The sequence below is a fragment of the Vipera berus genome (assembly GCF_964194415.1).
Source record: "Vipera berus genome assembly, chromosome: 1".
Lineage (NCBI taxonomy): Eukaryota > Metazoa > Chordata > Lepidosauria > Squamata > Viperidae > Vipera > Vipera berus.
Window position 1 is genome coordinate 41,526,494 of NC_138202.1, and position 22,560 is coordinate 41,549,053.

The 22,560-nt window shown below is 42.0% G+C and overlaps 1 protein-coding gene across 1 annotated transcript; it reads left to right on the top strand.

Moving 5' to 3' along the window:
- Positions 1–9,607: 9,607 nt before the first annotated feature.
- On the top strand, positions 9,608–21,571 carry LOC308660158 (alpha-1-antitrypsin-like; the record flags this gene model as incomplete). Its single annotated transcript, XM_081314374.1, has 4 exons — positions 9,608–10,220; positions 11,145–11,412; positions 14,633–14,780; positions 21,380–21,571. The coding sequence occupies 4 exons, from the start codon at positions 9,608–9,610 to the stop codon at positions 21,569–21,571; spliced, it is 1,221 nt and encodes a 406-aa protein (XP_081170500.1).
- Between the last annotated feature and the right edge of the window lie 989 nt (positions 21,572–22,560).

The following is a 22,560-nucleotide window of genomic DNA, read 5'->3' on the forward strand; positions in this document are numbered from 1 at the left end:
ATATGTGAAAATATGTTGCGTCTTCATCACCGCACCTCCAACATTTAGGCTAATGATTCAGATACATACTTAGCTTTTTAAAATCTAAATACCATCTATAAAACATTTTGTAAAAATTCTCTCTTAGATTTCAAACTTGTTTAAATTTTACATTCCTCACCCAAATCTTTTCCCACCTCCCCCTACTTGGCTGTAAGTACGTTGTGAAAGTTCCATAGACTTCTGCTGTTCTTGTTCTTTTATCTTTTTTGATCGTTTTAAAGCAGCACGCGTCACCCTCTGTTCTCTGGGAACATCCAAAGGTGTTATAACTTGATCTCCTCCAGCACCATTCTCCTCTGTCTGTCCATCTTCAGCCTCTTGATGTTCTCCTTCTCCAGATCCCTTTGCAGCTTCCAGAAGTGTTAATGGGGTTGCTTTTAAAACATTATTGTAAAAATCACGCGCTTGCATCACAGTAACCAGACGGTACCTTTTACCTTCATGCATCACCATCAACCCAGCTGGGATCTCCCATCTGAACCTTATATCTCGTTGCTTGAGCTCTTGCACAAGAAATGTAAAATCCTTCCTTCTCCTTAAAATCTTTGGAGGAATTTCTTTTAGAACCAGAACTTCTTGATCAGCAATCACGACTTTAGTATCATAGGCAGCTTGTATAACTTCATCTCTAATTTCCCTTTTTGCAAAATAAACCACCACATCTCTAGGCAACTTTCTCTGTCTAGCAATCCATGAATTCACACGAAACACTTTATCCATGCCTCCTTTTATTTCGGATGCTGGCTGATTCAATACCACTTCAAGAGCCTCAGAAACCAGCTGCTTTAGATCTTCCTTAATATTCTCCTTTAAACCTCTGATTCTAATGGCAAACTGCATCTGGAAATATTGAGCAAGACTCAATTCTCTATCCATTTTATCTCTTAAATCTTCATTCTCCAGTACTTTTGCTTCTAATATGGCATTCTTTTGAGTCAAATCTTCCACTTTTTCATCCAAATCATCCACACATTCAGCCACTTTATACACTGAAGACAAAATGTCTACCTTCATCACCCTGAACTTCTGTTCCATCCTCTCCTCCATTCTCTCCTCCAACTTCTTCAATTTCTCCTCCATCTGTGCAAATTTATCACCAATTGATTGATTAATTGATTCCAAAAGTACCTGGGCATGTTTATCCAAAGCATCTCGTAAATCCTTCGGTGTCAATACATCAGGAGGGTGCAACGCCTGTAATGATGATTGTTGCACCGGAGAAGATCCACCACTCCGAAGAGTTTTAGGGGGAGGTTTAGCCGCCATCTTTAACTTTCAATTGTGACGCACTTTCACTTAAAGTTTAAAAAAGTCCATCAAGCTCGAGAGTAAAATAAAATAATCCTCTTCACCTTTTCCTCTTGTACCGCTCTGCCTGCTCCTTTTAATCCATAGTCCTTCCTTCAGGCAGGGGTGGTCGCAGACGCCTGGCTCTGCTCCATGAAATCAGGAGCAGAGGCGCTGGCCAGCTGGGAGCGACCCAGGCTACGGGGGAGTTCGATCCTTCAGCCGCCCAAGCTGCAAGCTCAGGCGGCCCCGGAGAACTCGACCCCTACCTGGGGCCTCACCCCCTCCTCTTCTCCCGAGGAGGGGGCTTCAAATTCGCCCGAACAGCTGATCGGCGCTGTTTCGGGCGAAAATCACTCAGCTGAGCCGCGGGCAGCCCGGGAAGGCTGTCTCCGGCGCCGCACAGCCACCAGAAGTCTCAGAATATGTACCTAATTTTTGTAGGCCGTTGCTATAACCAATCAATATTAAATGGTTCTTGAACTTTTCATTTATTTCAATTGCTGAAAAAGCCATTTTTTGTTTGCCAGTCTTTAAGCAATGCTTAAAATAAATATGTCTGTGTGCTTCTGGTTAATGCTTAAGTGAGTATTAAGCTTAAGCATAGTTCTGGTTAATGCTTAAGCGAGTATTTTCACACCACTCTGCAATCTGATGTGCATAAATAGCAGAAGAAAAAGGACAAGAGACCTAACTGAATGAATGAAAATTCTCCATATATACAGTGAGTAATCTCATGGAGTAGAGGTGTGACTTTAAAGTCACTGTGTAATGTTTATTTATCTTTTCATGTAGTTTGTAAAATGTATACATTTGAAGAGACTTCTAATGTTAGAGGCGTGATAATGATGCTTTTAGTTTGTATTCCTATATTTATAATTATATAAAAGAGCATTTAAATAGCTTATATCATTTAACCTACAGTAAACATTTGTGCATTACCTGAAAAGAAGATACTTACAAAGAAGCAGGAAAAAGAGCAAATAGATTTCAAATTTGCAGACTTCAAGTTTGCCCATGCAGCCGTCATGGACACTTGGAAGACAAGCTCCATCTTCTTCATCCAGTTTCACATCACTGGGGGACCCTGAAAAGGGTCGAAAGTCGCCCGGTAGGGGTGGCCAGCAAGGAGGGACCCTCACTGGATCGTGGGAAAGTGGTAGTCCTCCAGTTAGAGCCAGTGAAACTCTCCAAACCAGCAGACGAAATACTGGCTGTAGAATTATGGCTCGTCACTAGGCTGCAAACAGCCTAAGTCACACTTACCACCAGGCAACTTTAAAGCAGCATGGAAGAGATGGGGTGAAATTTACCTCTCTTAAATCCTAATTATTTTTTGTACCTGCATAAGCTGTTAAGTATTCCCTGTGGAGAGGGAAGGGAGAGTTTAGCCCTCCCTCCAGAAACAGCAGCGACTGACTACTCAGGGGAGTTTAAAACATTGAAAAAATTAACTGGATCCCAACCGGAATTTTATTTCCTAAGATTTGTGGACTAAAAGATTCTGTATTTTTTACTCTTTACTTTCTATTTTTACTGAATATCTGTGAGAGAGTGAGAGGGAGGGAATGAGAGATCTCCACTGGTCTCTCTTAGGATACAAAAAATATGCAATTTTCATTATAATGCAAATTTAACTCATTTGAAATCTCTGAACTGGTATATATAGAGGAATGCAGCTTACTTAATTATTTACGTGGGAAAGTAGCAGTGGAAATAAGTATTTTTAGTACATTTTACATGATATGTCTACATTAAAAACAAAGAAGTGTAGAACTTTATATATTAATTGTTAATAAAGAGTAGAACAGATGCAGTTACATATTAAAAATTCATATAAAACATATAATTATAGTTAAGAAGACAAGAGAGGGAAACTATTTTCATTTGGCAAAATATAGATACTGTTATGTATTTATGTGTTTGGGTTAATACGTTCTCTAGTTATGAGGTAAACCGGCCGGAATACACGGCAGCTTTGACAGCTGTCAAAGCTGCCTTAGCTTCGCGCAGGCGCAGCAGTCTGACAACTGTCAACTGTCAAACTGCGGCGACTGAGCAAGCGCGGCTAATGTTGCAGCTCCGGCTGTCTAAACCAGCCGCCGCGGATTGAACCTCGCAATCCGCGGGAAACCGGCAAGTTTCTGATTGGTCCCCAGCGTGCCAGCTGGAGTATAAATAGCGGCGCAGAAAACCTGTCAAGCGCCCGGTTCCACACTACAATAAACTGGTTGTTCTTGAGCCTGCTGTCTTGCCTATTCCTTGCTGAAGATAAAGCACTGGCGATGAAGGTGAGATTCCTGCTACGCTAAGCTGAAGTCACTAGCCGTGGAAAGAGAATCTCTTCTACGGTTCAGAGCTAGTCATGGCTGAAGTCACTGAGCCGGAAGTTTCACTTCCCTTAAAACGCTGCATAGCAGTTCCCTTCATCAAGACAGCATGGCTAACCTCGGGCATATCCGCGAGTTCGATATCCGGCACCCAGAATGTTGGGAATCACACTGGGGCCAGGTTGAAGGATTCCTGCTCGTCAACAAAATCGCGGACGATCGGTCCAAGGCAGCGGCACTCCTTTGCCTTAAGCGGGCCAGCCATTTACGACGTGGCCGTCGGACTGTTCAGCCCAGATCCCATCGCCTCAGTTTCCTACGCAAAACTCACGGAAGGGCTCAGTAAGCATTTTATGCCCGCAAAATCGGAACTCTTCTGGCGCGTAAACTTCACATGGTGATGCCAACTTCTGGGCGAGTCCGCCACAGATTTCATAGCAGGGGTCAGGCATGCCGCAAGGAGGTGCTGATTCCCTGACCTGGAAGACCGCATCCGTGACCAGGTGGTCATCGGACTCAAAGACAAACGACTTCGGAAGAAGCTAGTCACAAAGCCATCCTTAAACCTAACCGAGGCCTCCAGGGAAATCTTGGCTTATGAAGAAAGCCACCAAGAATCAACCGGCCAACCAGGCAACGGGCCATTCGGGTCCGTACATCAAGAGGACTTAACCCTCAGCAACAACGGGGAAAACGACATCCTAACAGATGTGGACGCGGTCCAACGGAGGTTCGAAAGGCTCCAAACCCGCCGTGACAGCTGCGGAGGACTGCCTAGCAACCAAGCAACCGGCAAAAATTCCAACTTCCCGAGGGGCAATTCCCAAGGAAAACCGACGAGATGCGCCAGCTGTGGGGGAAGTCACCCCAGGGCCACCTGCCGTTTCCATAGTGCCAAATGCCACGGCTGTGGCAAAACCAGACACCTCAAAGCCGTTTGCAGAAGCCAGAAGCCAGAACCCGGAGAACCTGCACGAACTAGAAGTGACGTCCGCAGGTATGAGACCTTCCTCAGCCGACAGAGTTAAGCCCCCCGGGTCACTAGTGCAGACCATAGCCAGAAACGAGGGGTCACAGGCGGTCCATCTAATTTTAAAACCTAAGATTAGAATCTTAGTACAGCTTCAGAGGGTCCCATGTGAAATGGAGGTAGACTCAGGGTTTTCGGTCTCCCTCATTTCGTTTAAAACCTTCCGTGAGATTTGCCCCTCAGCAAGCAGCAAATCCCCTTACGTCCTACCCAAGTGCACCTAGCCGATTTTCAAAAGGCACCCATCCCACTTAAGGGAAAGGCCAGAATCTGGGTAGAATTCAAAGAATTCAAGGGACCCTTAACAGTCCTGGTAACCCAGGGTCCCCGTACTAGCCTAATAGGCCTCGACTGGTTCGAGGCCTTGGAAATAGCCACCGCCACTGCCATGGACAAAATCACTAGCAGAATACTGGCCTGGGTCACCTCTGGCTGGCAATCCACATCCCCCGGGCCTGAATTCCAGCCTTACTTCTCAAGGAGACTAGAACTATCATCTCATAGGGGTTGCATTCTATGGGGAAATAGAGTCATTGTCCCTGACGTACACAGACCCAAGGTGCTTAACACTCTTCATGAGGGTCACCCGGGAACGGTAAAAATGAAGGCATTGGCCAGAAGCTATGTCTGGTGGCCCGGTATAGACAAAGATATAGAGTCACATGTGGCCAGATGCTACCCCTGCCAAGTGACCAGACCAGCACACTCGCACGCCCCAGTACACAAATGGGAAGCAACCAACAATCCATGGTCCTGAGTACACTTAGATTTCGCTGGACCCTTCCAAGGGCAGGTATTCCTAATTGCCGTAGATAGCCATTCCAAGTGGCTGGAGGTCGCGCCTGTCACTAGTATGACCACAGCAGCGACAATCCAAGTACTTAGAGGACTTTTCGCCACACACGGCCTTCCAGACGTATTAGTTTCAGATAATGGACCCCAGTTTACTTCCCGTGAATTTCAGACTTTCACAACGGACAACTCTATTAGGCACGTCACTTCGGCTCCCTTCCACCCCTCGACGAATGGCTTGGCTGAGGTTATGGTTAAGACAACGAAAGATGCACTATGGAAAATTATTGCGGGAAATTGGCACCGCAGGTTGGCCCAATACCTGCTGGCCCAGCATACCACCCCCTGCACAACAACAGGCAAGTCACCAGCTGAACTGCGTTGGGGGAGACGCCTGACTACAAGACTGGATAGACTGCACCCGGACAGGACATTGGCTGAACCAGAACAGCCCCTGCTTCAAAGAACTTTTCAGAAGGGGCAGCTCGTCTGGGCAAGAAACTATGGGGAGCGGCACAAATGGACTCCAGGGGTTATAACAGAACAAACCGGGCCATTATCATATACGGTGGACACTGACGACAATAACCGTTTGCGCCGCCACATCAACCAATTACGGCAACGCTGTGCGCAAAACGTAGGGGGAAGGGACAGCAGGTCAATTTTAAGACCTAACTTCAACCCCGGAACTAACAACAACCCCATAGCTGCACCGCCCAACACAACCAACAACGAACTCCCAGAATCAGACCCCACGCAAGCATCCGCACATCCAGATCCAAGAGGAACAGAAGCGAATGCAGCAACACCCCCCCGTCCTTCCGAGAGAGCCAAGAAACACCCAGCCTACTTAAAAGATTACGAATGGGGGCTTAAGAAATAACACAGGGATTGGGGTGGTTATCCCACCTGTTCAGGGTTGGGGTAAGGGGTGTTATGTATTTATGTGTTTGGGTTAATACATTCTCTAGTTATGAGGTAAACCGGCCGGAATACACGGCAGCTTTGACAGCTGTCAAAGCTGCCTTAGCTTCGCGCAGGCGCAGCAGTCTGACAGCTGTCAACTGTCAAACTGCAGCGACTGAGCAAGCGCGGCTAATGTTGCAGCTCCGGCTGTCTAAACCAGCCGCCGCGGATTGGACCTCGCAATCCGCAGGAAACTGGCAAGTTTCTGATTGGCCCCCAGCGTGCCAGCTGGAGAATAAATAGCGGCGCAGAAAACCTGTCAAGCACCCGGTTCCGCACTACAATAAACTGGTTGTTCTTGAGCCTGCTGTCTTGCCTATTCCTTGCTGAAGATAAAGCAGATACAGAGTCTAAAGCAGGGGTGGGCAACTCTGGCAACTTAATGACCTGTGGACTTCAACTCCCATAATTCCTGAGCCAGCATACCTATGCATACCTATGCCGGCTCAGGAGTTATGGGACTGGATGGCCACAGGTCATAAACATGCCATAGTTGCCCACCTCTGGTCTAAAGTACTCTGCAATGCTGAATTTGAAGTGAGAGGCAGGTGACAATGGCAGGGTTTTTTTGGCTTCCTCAGAGGGAACCAGTACTAAAATGATCCCCGTTCCTATTCCAGCCTGCATTAAACCTTTGCATGAGCTGAGATAAACTTCTAGTCCTAGCAATTCATAAAAAACAAGGCAGCTTTTTTGCAAGGCTGGAAGTTGACTTTAGGAACAGTATAAGATTTTCTTTCCAAGCCAAGTTCTCCCCTTTTTATTTTTGCATTACCTATCTCCAAACTGGGGGAAATGACTCTTTTGATTTTTCAGCAATCACATGCTAAATTTTGGAGAAAGCCCCAAAGGCTACAAAATAAAAGGGAGGGATCAGGGGTGAGACAGAGTTTCACAGGTAAGATACAGAAAGGTAATAAGGGAGAACAGTTTTGCATAGAGAATGGCAATTGTATAGGCCCTTTCGTTTGGAGTGAAAACTCAGGCTTTCTCTCTCATCACCCATTTGTAAGTTACATAAGTGAGCCAAATAGAGTGTGGATTCACTCACAAAGCCTGCGTGCCCATATGAAGCATTCCCCCAAAAAGGGCAGAGCTTTATCCAGGTGGCCAACTGCCATTTCTCTTGCATTGAATATGTGTTTTGATCCCTGCTAATTTATTCTCATTGATCGAAAGGGTGCTTTCCCCCTAACTGTAATTATCCTGCTTAGGATTAATTTTTTTTAAAAAAACTTGAATAATCTTGCACTTTTAAAGAATCCCATTAAAAGAAAAAGAAATGGGGTATTTTCTTAAAAAAACAACAACAATCAGAGATACAATAGCAGGTTGTTAAAATTCTATTTGTCACCAAAATCTGCGGCAATATCAATAAATTTGGTCCTATGGTACTGAGCGTGCCATATTTTATTGGTAATGAATCTTATGATGATTAAATATAAGGTATAAATTTTATTACCAGTAGAAGTTTTAAAAAAATGAATGACAGAATTTTAAAAACTCCGCCCAATCTACACTATTACAACAACCTCACATTGATCAAGAAAGATACTGATTAAAGGAAAAAGATTAAAGTGAAAATTGAGAAAACAGATGACGGGATTTACCAGAGAGAATATATAAAAAAGAAACATTTGTTTGAATATGTTTAAAGAAATAGAAAAGATTCTGAATACATATGTCATTCTAAGAGGGATGAATTCCTTAAATAATACTGTATGCTTTTTCCCCCTTTTTTATTTTATTTCTTGATATAAGTAATATAAAACTTTTGAAATGGCTTAGATGAAGGAAATGTTTTAGATAATTAAATGTGTTTGAATTTGGGGAAACTATAATGTATAAAAAAGAAAAAAATGTTTTGAATAAGAGTTAAAGGATTAGATGACTAGACACATTAATTGGAATATTTAAAGATTAAATATATTTTTAACTATGGCTAAAAAGAATAAGAAATTTTGGGAATGAATATATATTAGCTTAGGAGGAATATATATTTTAAGGAGTATTTTACTTTTTATGTTTCTTTACTCTTGCTCTCTTTTCCTTCTGTTTTCTGTTTTTATCTATTCTTTAAGAAATGTAAAAGTGTTGAGATGGTTTATATGGGAAAAATGGATTTAAATCTTTAAATGTAATTAACTGTTGAGAAAATCTTAACCAGCAAGAATACTTTAAAGAATACTTTATGGGAGAAACAAATCTAAATAAGGACTGTAACAGGATATAAGATGAGGCAACCGGAATGATTTATATCCTGTAACAGGATATAAAATGAGGCAACTGGAATGATTAGGTAGAAAAGAAATATTATATTGATGTGATCATTATTTCTAGGAATATTGGGAAAATCATATATATAACTGTTATTTATCAAAATAATAAGAAATGTATTAATTCAAGGTTTGCAAAGAAGACACTTTGGGGAAAAGGGGAAATCAACTAGATGTACTATGTGGATTATGGATTATAGAAACCAATTGTTAATGATTTTTCTTTACAAGTGTAAACCCAGCAAATACACTGTTTACCAACTATTAAGTGATTTATATTTTTAAAAATCAATAAAATATATGGGGGAAAAAGAGAAGCAAAATACCTTCAAGGAAAAAAACAAACAAGAAAGGCCAGTTGCCTTTTGCAACGCACCTTTGGGACAACCCTGACCCGGATGACTGAGAAACTCCACAGACATTTACCAGAGCTGATGCATCTCCCTATCATTGTGTCAGGAAGTGCAAATGGTTGTTATTCCTAAGTTACAGAAAGGATATGTTTTTTCCAGAATTCACATGGATTATTTATATATTTGAATGCTGGATGTTATCAATATATATGATGGCCTTCTTCACGTTTATTCCTCTTAAAACTAGCTAGGTATATATTGTACTGCAGATAGCTCAAAAATGTACCCAAAATGGTCATGACCACAACATGACATGGGTTTGAAATAAGTAGAGCATAAACCTATATTACCATATTCTTGACTTGAAAAAAATAACAATTTATCACCAATATTTTTTCATGCTGGCTTTCAGCTAGAAACCAAAATACTGCAACTCTGTAACAAAAAGGTATTTTACAAACACAGTTTATGATAAAATAAAATCTCTCTTCTTTATCACTATTTTCCTTTCCAGAACAAATTATCAGCAGGATGAACAGAATCATTCATCTGTGCTTGGCCTTGATAGTGTTTTCTCTCGTCAGCCATGGCCACCACGATGTCAATCATCACCACGATCATGATGACCCTCAAGCTGCTTTCAAGATCCAGAGCAATATTGCTCATTTTGCAACTGAATTCTACAAAATATTGTCTGCAAGATCACAGGACAAGAATATTGTTTTCTCACCCTGCAGCATTTCTATGTTGCTTTCCATTCTGTCATTAGGGTCAAGTTCAAATACCAATGCACAGATTTTAAAGGGCCTTGGTTTTAACTTGACACACATTCAGGAAGATGAGATCCACCAGGCCTTTCATGATCTTCTCAATCAGCTCACACACTCAGAGAAGGATTTCAAGCTAGATGTTGGACAGGGCCTGTTTCTAAAGGAAGGCATAAAACCGTTGCAGACATTTTTAGACAAGATTAAGGAATTCTATGATGCAGAAATCCAAGCCACAAAGTTTCAGGAACCAAAAGAAGCTGAAAAACAGATCAATGATTATATAAAGAAAAAAACACATGGAAAAATTGTGGAACTAGTCAAGGATCTTGACCCAGAAACTGTCTTTGTTCTCACAAACTACATATTCTTTAAAGGTAACTTGCACAGAGAAAAGGGAAGATTCCATCACTAAAGGAAATATCCAAAGGTGCTATTGAGGCAGAGTAAAGCCTTTTGAGTTTGGTGAAAGAGGGGTGGAATTGCTCCAATTCAGAAAAAAAACCCCTAATTTCCAATCAATACAAAGTACATGCACTGAAAAACTAGCCCAGTACAGAAATTTAAGTATCTTATATAGCTCTCATGTAACTACTCCACTCCAGGGGGTTGTAGGAAACAGAAACTGTGTATTGTTTGTAACTAAATTACATGGTATTTCACTTATGTGGAACCATTTTAGGAATGGTGGTTCCAATTTTTTAAAAGCACCTAAGAGCCCTTTTACTCAAAGTGTCATAACTGATATTATGTCAGAATAGTGGCCATTATTCCAATTCTTCATAAAACTGGATTATAAATGCAACTAAAATGCACTCTTGTAGAATTTAAAAACAAACAAAGAAAGAAATGAATAGACTGTTCAAAAGAAGTCTGCTCGATATAAGATCATAGGCTGCACATCTCTCGGTGTGAACAGCCTATAGGTCTTTGCGGCTGTGCATATTTTAGAATGGGTGTTAAATCACCTTTGTTAAATCATCAACAAAAACTTAAATGAAATATATCATGGAAGAAGTTACACAGCCCTTTTCTTCTGACAGCAATGCTGGACCTCCATTGCTTCACTGTCTAACCAGCATTTGCTGCAGATGTGCAGAAATCATACCATCTTCATCCCATCTTTGCAAATGCTCGTCAGTGTAAGCAAATGAATGCAGAGCATCTTACTAATTAAATCATGCCATCTTTTTGCCTTCAGCAAAGATCACAGCATCTTCTGGGAGGTGAATCTAGTTCATCTTATGCAGGCATGATACTATTATTTAAATATCATTGTGGGTCTCTTTTGTTCTTTTTAGGCAACTGGAAGACTCCTTTCAACCCAGAGCTCACAAGGGAAGAGGACTTCTTTGTGGATCACAACACAGCTGTCAAAGTTCAAATGATGCACAGGACCGGTTGGTTTTACTTCTATTTTGATAGACAGCTGTCTTGCACAGTATTGCAGATAGACTACAACGGTACAGCTACCACATTTTTTGTTTTGCCTGATCCTAACAAAGAGAAGGAATTGGATGAGGCTCTGTCAATAAACACTCTGACGAAATGGGCAGAAAATGTACACAGGTAACCCTTATTTTACTGATCCTATATTTCTCCATATTTAATATAGTCCTAAAGATATCTAAACATACTTCAAGGTCTGGGCATTCTGTGCTATACTCTTCCTGAAGCTTTTTGAGGGTTGATTTTAAGCTAGAGACCAGCAACCTAGGGCTGTGCATGTCTCACTAGTGATTATGGTGCATCTCTTAGTATTGTCCCCTGTGTATGAGAGTGGAAGGTAGGGCAATATCTGTGACTGCAAGACGGTGAGTGTGACATCATGACAGAGACCCCTCCTCCTTTGTATTTGCATTTATAAAAAACTATGGGGCTTTGACACTGTGGTGACCATCTTGTAGATTTTGATCTTCCATGCAGCCACTGCAAATTAATTCCCTTTCTCAGATCAAATAGATCACCTGAACTGGATCAAAAGAAGAATCTGAATCAAATCAAGAGTTCCAATTATAGGTAGTACTCACTTATGGTTCATAATCTGGACCAGCAATTCTATTGTAAAGTGAAACATCAGACTGTTCCTGATTTGTAACATCACTTCATCAATTCCAACTAAGGCTCTTAATCTAATCAATTTATGACTGTGATTGTGATTGCAATTTCCTGCCAGCTTCCCCATTGACTTTTTTTTTTTGGAAGCTGCATGTGAAGGTTGCAAATGACAATCACACAATCACAGGATGATCACTATAAATCACTTTTTTTCTTCTTTTCCTCTTTGCTTGTTTAAGCAATCTTTCTACACTGTGATGGAGGGAGCGGGGTCACACAAGCTATCTCTTTAGGCCAGCATTCCCCAACTTCTCTGGCTTTGCAGACCAGTGGAGGAGGGAGAGGAGATGGTTCCACGTGAGTGGTGGGCAAGTGTATGCAGTTCCCACATGCCTTCTGTTCATACGAATAGAGCTGGATGCATGCACTTGCCCGACAGTTGCACAAGTGGAGCTGTGCACATGCGTGTGCTGGCCCACCACTTCCATGGCCCAGTTTTGAATGGGCCACAGTCTGGTACTGGGTCGCGGCCCATATTGGACACCCCTGCTTTAGGGAATCAGCAGACATGTCCTAATACAGAGAGCCCTTTTATAGCAACTACCTTAGACAGCCTCTATTTGGAAATACAACAGTAATAAACAGTGGTTAAAAAAATACTTTCTGACCAATGCACATATATCCAAATTTCTGTGCTTGACCACAAGGCACACCAGAATGAGTGTAACTTTTTGAGAGCAAAAATCAGTTGTTGTTGTTGTTAGTTGTGATGTCATGTCTGACCCATCATGACCTCATGGACAACGTTCCTCCAGGCCTTCCTGTCCTCTACCATTTTCTGGAGTCCATTTAGGCTCACACCTACTGCTTCAGTGATTCCATCCAGCCATCTCATTCTCTGTCGTCCTTTTCTTATCTTGCCCTCAACCTTTCCCAGCATTAGGCTCTTCTCCAGTGAGTCCTTCCTTCTCATTAGGTGGCCAACGTATTTGAGTTTCAACTTCAGGATCTGGCCTTCGAAAGAGCAGTCAGGGTTGATCACCTGTAGGACTGACAAGTTTGATCACCTTGCAGTCCAAGGGACTCGCAGGAGTCTTCTCCAGCACCACAGTTCAAAGGCCTCAATTCTTTGGCACTCAGCCTTTCTTATGGTCCAACTTTCAAAGCCATACATTGGAAAGACCATAGCCTTGACTATATGCACTTTTGTTGACAGGGTGATATCTCTGCTTTTCAATGTGCTGTCTAGATTTGACATGGCTTTTCTTCCCAGAAGCAAGCGTCTTTTAATCTCTTGGCTACAGTCCCTGTCTGCGGTGATCTTGGACCCCAGGAAAATAAATATGTCACTATCTCCATTTCTTCCCCATCTATTTGCCAGGAATTGAGAGGGCCAGATGCCATGATCTTGGTTTTCTTAATGTTTAGTTTCAACCCAACTTTTGCAATCTCTTCACTTGCAACAAGAGGCTCTTTAGTTCCTCTTCACTTTCTGCCATTAGAGTGGTATCATCTGCATATCTTAGGTTGTTGATATTTCTCCCAGCAATCTTAATTGCAACTTTTGATTCATCTAGCCCTGCCTTTCTCATGAAGTGCTCTGCATATAAGTTAAATAGGCAGGGCAACAGTATACAGCCTTGCCGGACTCCTTTCCCAATTTTGAACCAATCAGTGGTTCTGTGTCCAGTTCTCACTGTTGCTTCTTGACCTGCATATAGGTTTCTCAAGAGACAAATAAAATGGTCTGGTACTCCCATCTCTTTAAGAACTTGCCACAGTTTGTTGTGATCCACACAATCAAAGGCTTTAGCATAGTCAATGAAGCAGAAGTAGATGCTTTTCTGGAACTCTCTAGCTTTCTCCATGATCTCTAGTTCCTCTGCCTCTTCAAAATCCTGCCTGTACTTCTGGTAGTTGTCGATCCACAGTTAGAAATTCACAGTTAGTTAGAAATTCACAAAAGGTGATCATCTGACTCCAGGACAGTGTAACTGTCTTAAGCATCTGAATTTGTTGTTGTTGTTGATCATGTGACTATGGGGATGCTGCAATGGTCATATGTGGGGAAAACAGTTATAAATCACTTTTTTTCAGTGTAACTTCAAATGGTCACTAAACGAACTGCTGTAAGTTGAGGACTACCTGTATTAACTATTGGATGAAACTACTTCAAGCTTGTTAGAAGTAACTGATGTTGTTGTTGTTGTTGTTGTTGTTGTTAAATATTTGGTATTTTGTTTGTTTGACTTTGTTAAATCTTGATGTTTTAGTTTAGTTTTAAGCCACCTAAACTCATGTCTGGGTTCAGCAACCTATAAATTTATTCATTCAGTCAGTCAAGTCTGATATTCATTTTGACAACAACGCCTGTTGGTTCTACTCAAATATTTTAAACAGATTGATAATGGTTGTTAAGATAGGAACTAATATCAAGGATTTCTCTGTTAAAAGTCAAGCTTCCATTTGACAATGATGGCTTTGTTATGGGTGGTGTGTGTGTCTGTGTGTGTGTGTGTGTGTGTGTGTGTGTGTGTGTGTGTGTGTGTGTGTGTGTGAGAGAGAGAGAGAGAGAGAGAGAGAGAGAGAGAGAGAGAGAGAGAGAGAGAGAGAGAGAGAGAGAGAGAGAGAGACTGAGAGAGATTGTTTTACTGATTGTAGGGAATATTACAGAGTATACTTGTTAACTTTCTGATGTCTAGAATGAAAATGTCTTTCTGTCTTTCTGAAGGGGTACAGCAATGGTCTCCCTCCCCAAGTTTAATATTTCAGCCACATACAGCTTAAAGGAACCCCTCTCCCAGCTTGGTATTACTGAAATCTTTACTGATCATGCTGATCTCTCTGGAGTCACCGGGCAGCCTTTGAAATTGTCGAAAGTAAGTAAAACATTCATATTGATCATTTCAGACAGGATTTCAGCAAGATGAATGCATATTTCACAGCAGCAATGTCAAGGGGGGAGGGCTATTTGAAAAGTCTCACCCTTGCAAAAAAGAACTTTCCCTTCCAATTGTTCCTTTGTAAGCCAAATATGTGCATCAGATTATCTTTTTGGCATCAGTTCATGAATGTTCATCATTGTTGTTGTTGTTAGTGGCGAAGTTGTGTCCGACCCATCGCGACCCTATGGACAACGTTCCTCCAGGCCTTCCTGTCCTCTACCATCTTCTGGAGTCCATTTAAGCTCACGCCTACTGCTTCAGTGACTCCATCCAGCCACCTCATTCTCTGTCGTCCCCTTCTTCTATTGCCCTCAATCTTTCCCAGCATTAGGCTCTTCTCCAGTGAGTCCTTCCTTCTCATTAGGTGGCCAAAGTATTTGAGTTTTAGCTTCAGGATCTGGCCTTCTAAAGATCAGTCAGGGTTGATCTCCTCTAGGACTGACCGGTTTGATCGCCTTGCAGTCCAAGGGACTCGCAGGAGTCTTCTCCAGCACCATAGTTCAAAGGCTTCAATTCTTTGGCGCTCAGCCGTTCTTATGGTCCAACATTCACTGCCATACATTGCAACTGGGAAGACCATAGCCTTGACTATACGCACTTTTGTTGACAGGGTGATGTCTCTGCTTTTTAGTGTGCTGTCTAGATTTCCCATGGCTTTCCTCCCGAGGAGCAAGGGTCTTTTAATTTCTTGGCTACAGTCCCCATCTGCAGTGATCTTGGAGCCCAGGAAAATAAAATCTGTCACTACCTCCATTTCTTCCCCATCTATTTGCCAGGAATTGAGAGGGCCAGATGCCATGATCTTGGTTTTCTTAATGTTTAGTTTCAACCCAACTTTTGCACTCTCCTTCTTCACTCGCAACAAGAGGCTCTTTAGTTCCTCTTCATTTTCTGCCATTAGAGTGGTATCATCTGCATACCGCAGGTTGTTGATGTTTCTTCCGGCAATCTTAATTCCAACTTTTGATTCATCTAGCCCTGCCTTTCTCATGATGTGCTCTGCATATAAGTTAAATAGGCAAGGCGACAGTATACAGCCTTGCCGGACTCCTATCCCAATTTTGAACCAATCAGTGGTTCCGTGTCCAGTTCTCACTGTTGCTTCTTGGTCCACATATAGGTTTCTCAAGAGACAAATAAGATGGTCTGGTACTCCCATATCTTTAAGGACTTGCCACAGTTTGTTATGATCCACACAATCAAAGGCTTTAGCATAGTCAATGAAGCAGAAGTAGATGTTTTTCTGGAACTCTCTAGCTTTCTCCATGATCCAGCGTATGTTAGCAATTTGATCTCTAGTTCCTCTGCCTTTTCGAAATCCTGCCTGTACTTCTGGTAGTTCTCGATCCACATACTGCTGGAGTCTAGCTTGTAGGATTTTAAGCATAACTTTACTAGCATGAGAAATGAGTGCAATGGTGCGATAGTTTGAAAATTCTTTGGCACTGCCTTTCTTTGGAATTGGAATGTAAACTGATCTTTTCCAATCCTCTGGCCACTGTTGAGTTTTCCAAATTTGCTGGCAAATTGAGTGTAGCACTTTTACTGCATCGTCTTTTAAGATTTTGAATAGCTCAGCTGGAATACTGACACCTCCACTAGCTTTGTTGTTGCTCAGCTTTCCTAAGGTCCACTTCACTTCACATTCCAGGATGTCTGGCTCGAGGTCAGTGACCACCTCATCGTGGTTATCAGGGACGTTAAGCTCATTCTTGTATAGTTCTTCTGTGTAATTTTGCCACCTCTTCTTAATTTCTTCTGCCTCTGTTAGGTCCCTGCCATTTTGGTCCTTTATCATGCCCATTTTTGCATTAAACGTTCCCTTCATCTGTCCAACTTTCTTGAAGAGATCTCTGGTCCTCCCTATTCTATTGTTTTCTTCTATTTCTTTGCACTGTTCATTTAAGAAGGCATTCTTATCTCTTCTAGCTATTCTCTGGAATTCTGCATTCAATTGAGCGTATCTTTCTTTTTCTCCCTTTCCTTTCGCTTCCCTCCTTTCCTCAGCTATTTGCAAAGCTTCCTCAGACAGCCATTTTGCTTTCTTGCATTTCTTTTTCTTCGGGATGGTTTTAGTTGCTACCTCTTGTACAATGTAGTGAACCTCCATCCATAGTTCTTCAGGCACTCTGGCTATCAGATCTAATTCCTTAAATCTATTTGTCACCTCTACTGTATAATCAACAGGGATATGATTTAATTCATACCTGAGTGGCCTAGTGCTTTTCCCTACTTTCTTCAGTTTAAGCCTAAACTTTGCAACAAAAAGCTCATGGTCTGAGCCACAGTGAGCTCCTGGTCTTGTTTTTACTGACTGTATAGAGCTTCTCCATCTTTGGCTGCAGAGCATATAGTCAATCTGATTTCTGTGTTGACTGTCTGGTGATTTCCATGTGTAGAGCTGTCTGTTGGGTTGTTGGAAAAGAGTGTTTGCTATGACCATCGTATTCTCTTGACAAAATTCTATCAGCCTGTGCCCTGCTTCATTTTGTACTCCAAGGCCAAACTTGCCTGTTATTCCGGTTATCTTTTGGCTTCCTACTTTAGCATTCCAATCCCCCATGATGATAAGGACATCATTTTTTGGTGTTACTTCTATAAGGTGCTGTAGGGCTTCATAGAACCGGTCAATTTCATCCTCTTCAGCTCTGGTGGTTGGGGCATAGACTTGGACTACTGTGAATGGTTTGCCTTGGATTTGAACTGATATCATTCTGTCATTTTGAGGATTGTATCCCAGTATTGCTTTTCCTACTCTTTTATTGACTGTGAAGGCTACTCCATTTCTTCTGTGGGATTCTTGCCCGCAGTATTATACCTGATGGTCATCTGAATTAAATTCACCCATTCCTGTCCATTTTAGTTTGCTGATTCCTAAGATGTCGATGTTCAGTCTTGTCATCTCTTGCCTTGATTCATGGATCTTATATTCCAGGTTCCTATGGAGAAAAAATCTTTACAGCATCAGACTTTCCTTCCACCACCAGATATATCCACAGCTTAGCATCCTTTCGGCTTTGGCCCAGTTGCTTTATTCTTTCTGGCGCTACTAGAACTAGCCCTCTGCTCTTCCCCAGTAGCATATTGGATGCCTTCCGACCTGAGGGGCTCATCTTCCAGCATCATATTGTTTTGCCTTTTGGTACTGTCCATAGGGTTTTCATGGCAAAGATACAGGAGTGGGTTGCCATTTCCTTCTCCAGTGGATCACGTTTTGTCAGAACTCTCTGCTATGACCTGTCCGTCTTGGGTGGCCCTGCACGGCATAGCTCATAGCTTCATTGAATTACGCAAGCCCCTTCGCCACGACAAGGCAGTAATCCATGAAGGGAGTTCATCATTACAAAGAGGATAAAGATTGAGATGGCAGGCTCAGTTTTTCTTTAAACTAACTCTTCAAAAAAAGCACTGGCCAACTTAGAAAGATGCATCTGTCTTTACCCAGAAAGTCGCAGGAACATGACAGGGAAAGTGAAATTGACTTTTAAAAAATATATGGAAAAATGCAACAATAAAATGCATAGAATAGGAATTGCACCAACTGCAACATATCTAATAATAAAGCTGGAAGGGATCTTAGAGGTCATCTAGTCCAACCCCCTCCTCAGGCAGGAAACCCTGTACCATTTCAGACAAATGGCTGCCCAATCTCTTCTTAAAGACTTCCAGTGTTGGAGCATTCACAGCTTCTGGAGGCAGGTTGTCCCACTGATTAATTGTTCTAACTGTCAGGAAGTTTCTCCTTAGTTCTCAGTTGCTTCTCTCTTTGGTTAGTTTCCATCCATTGCGTCCTGTCTTGCCTTCAGGTGCTTTGGAGAATAGCTTGACTCCGTCTTCTTTGTGGCAACCCCTGAGATATTGGAACACTACTATCATGTCTCCCCTGTCCTTCTCTTCATTAAACTAGACATACCCAATTCCAGCAACTGTTCCTTGTATGTTTTAGCCTCAGGTCCCCTGATCATCTTTGTTGCTCTTCTCTGTACTCTTTCTAGAGTCTCAACATCTTTTTTACATGGTGGTGATCAAAACTGGATGCAGTATTCCAAGTGTGGCCTTACCAAGGCATTGTAAAGTGGTATTAATACTATCCCTCTGTTATTGCAGCCTAGCACTGTGTTGGCTTTTTTAGCAGCTGCAGCACATTGCTGGCTCATATTTAAGTGATTGTCCATTAGGACTCTGAGATCCCTCTCACAGTTACTACTATTGAGCAAGGTACCTCCTATATTATACCTGTGCATTTGGTTTTTCTTGGGACAGATCATTAGTGTGAAGATGTACAATACAATGTACAATGTACACCTTCTGCCAATGTCAGCACCCCACCGTCCTGTGCGCTCCCACAGAGAGGGCCTCCTCAGGGTGCCACCGCTCAAGGAATGTCGGCTGGTGGCCCCCAGGGGGAGGGCATTCTCAGTGGGTGCGCCAGCCCTCTGGAACAGCTTACCAACCGAAATCCGGATGGCCCCCGACCTCCGTACCTTCCGACGCGACTTAAAAACTTTCCTGTTCCAGCAGTCCGGCCTGGCATGATAGCGTTAATTGGGGTCCCAGTTTGTTTTCACTATTGTTTTTATTATTTTTATTGTTCATCTGTATACCTTCCTTCCTCTGTACACCGCCCCGAGTCCCTCGGGAGAAGGGCGGTTTATAAAAACTAATAAATAAATAAATAAATAAATAAATAAATAAATAGCATCCACATCACAGTCCTTGCTGGCATTCTTGACTTTCTTACATATACACTTCTTGTCCCTACTGGCCGTAACACCTGGAAGACACCTGACCTCTTTTGAAACCTTTGTTTCCTTTCCTAAATGTACATCGCTTATAATTGAATCTAGAGGGAGAAATATAGTGTGTCTGGACATATTCCATCTATTTCACTTGTGGTGATCAAAAGGATTCATTAGACTAAGGAATTGAAAGAAAAAATCAACTGCAGTATAAATAGCAGACTTGCCTGATCAATCCATATTAGCAGAGAACTAATTTGATCATTAAGGGACACGGTGGCTCAGTGGGTTAGGAGGCTGAGCTTGTCGATCAGAAGGTCGGCAGTTTGGCGGGTCGAATCCCGAGTGCCGCGTAACAGAGTGAGCGCCTGTTACTCGTCCCAGCTTCTGCCCACCTAGCAGTTCGAAAGCACGTCAAAATGCAAGTAGAAAAATAGGGACCACTACGGTGGGAAGGTAACAGCGTTCCGTGCGCCTTTGGCGTCTAGTCATGCCGGCCACATGACCACGGAGATGTCCTCGGACAAACGCTGGCTCTTCGGCTATGAAACGGAGATGAGCACCGGCCCCTAGAGTCGGAAACGACTAGCACGCATGTGCGGGGGAACCTTTACCTTTACCTTTACCTTTAATTTGATCATCACAGGGACACGGTGGCTCAGTGGGTTAGGACGCTGAGCTTGTCGATCAGAAGGTCGGCAGTTTGGCCGAATCCTGAGTGCCACGTAACAGAGTGAGCGCCTGTTACTCGTCTCAGCTTGTGCCAACCTAGCAGTTCGAAAACACGTAAAAATGCAAGTAGAAAAATAGGGACCACTCCGGTGGGAAGGTAACAGCGTTCCGTGCGCCTTTGACAACTAGTCATGCCGGCCACATGACCACGGAGACGTCCTCGGACAAGCACTGGCTCTTCGGCTTTGAAACGGAGATGAGCACCGGCCCCTAGAGTTGGAAACGACTAGCAGACATGTGCAGGGGAACATTTACCTTTACCTTTTAATTTGATCGTGGTTGCTACACAGTTCCAGTGAACAAATGCATACGTTTGGAGAGCACAAAATCTGTCTAAAACTTTTTTTTTGAAAGTACAGAACACAGAACTGTGGTGATCCAATTTAACAATCCAAGAAACTCATTTTTGGATCTGGGAAGACTCTGGGCAATATGATTTTGGGAGCTGGAAATGGTGCCTAGAATGGCTATTTTAATCTTCAGTTTGTCAATGGCTGAATTAGAGGAGGCCTCATAGTAGCCCTGTGCAGTATTAGGCCCAGGCTTCTGCCCTGATCTCTCTCTACTTGAAAGATGGTGTTGAAAGTGATCTGATTAAAATATGCATTAGTTATAAACTTTTCTTTGTTTAAACCAAAATATTGACCAACAATATTCACTTTTGGAACTTTAAAAACTATTCACTATTCCTCAGTACTGTTTGATTCTAATAACAAATGGAGTTTCTTTGGTTCCTTTCTCTCCTTTTTGTCTTGAATGACTATATTTTACCTCTTTCTTTTCATAACTGTTTGACCCAACATTTTTAAAAGTTGGCAACTATAAGATGTGTGGAATTCAACTTTCAAAAGTTGCTAGGTTTGAAGAACACTGGTTTAAAATCTTTCCTAAGGAGAATCCAGAACTGACTTCAGCAGTACATAGGCTAAAATTGGAACAATACAAAGAAAGTGAATATAGTTCTAGTATTGCAAACTCACAGATCAGTGTAACAAGTTGTCATCATTTCTGAAATATTTTTCTCTACTCCAAATTTCAAACTTTTTCTCCCTTTCTTCTCAGGTTACCCACAAAGCTGTGATAACTGTTGATGAAAGTGGAACTGAGGCAGCAGGAGCCACTGCTGCAGAAGCCATTCCTATTTCAGTGCCTCCAAGGATTAATTTTAATCGTCCTTTTCTAATCACGATTTTTGATAAAGCGACCAATGTTATATTATTTGTGGGCAAGATGAAAAACCCAATGCAGCCATAAAAAACAACAAAACCCCAGAGTGCATTGGATTTTGAATACAATTCAAAAATAAAGTATCATTGGAACATGAATTTCAAAGAAAGAGGGGTTTTTTTTCCTGCAAAGGAAAGTTAACAAACCAATTTGGTTCTTGTGTGAATCCTCATATGAAACGCATGGTTTGTAAATAGAAAAAACTAAATAAATGAGAGAGTGCTCAGGAGGATTGTCTGTAGACCAAAGAGAAAATTGAAGAAAATAGTCCCAAAATACAAAAAGATACATTTTTTGATAATCAAGATTAACTACTAGACCATTTATCAAATGCAATCAGACCAGTGCCCTTCCACTTTTTGTTTTAACAAATGCGGCATCACAGAAACTCAATTTTTTCTGTCTTCATTATTTGTTGAGCTCCACAATGCAACAAATTATTTTAAATTGGACAAGCCTGGGATGTGGATCACCAAGACTATTTTTGAAAGGATTTTCTTTTTACTCAGAAGAGCTTCCTAGGGTGAAACTGGGAATGCAGAATTTCCATAAGACAGTGTATCATGCAGTCCTAAAGAGGTTGTGTAGAACAGGGCTATTCAACCTTTTCACTGATTGTACCACTTTTTGGATATGGCAATATTCGGGTGCCTGCCTTTTTTGAAATCAACAATGATCTCTTTGGTTTTCCAGTGTTTAAAACTAAGCTGTTTTTCTTACATTAGTTCACCAAACCCTCAACTTCCTTGCGCTAAGCACTCTCATTGTCATCTTGAATAAGGTCCGCTACCGTCCACATACTTCACAATATGGTTGGTGCAAACCTAGCAAAACAGTCATGGGTCAACAGCGTGAACAGCAGCAGAGTTAGGACGCAGCCCTGAGGAGAACTTGTGCTCAAGAAAATGGTGTTAGAAATTTTTGTTCCAACTCACACATACTGGGTCTGTTAGTAAGAAAATCAAGAACCCAGTTGCACAAAGAAGTGCTTAAGCCTAAAAGCCCTTCCCCCCCAA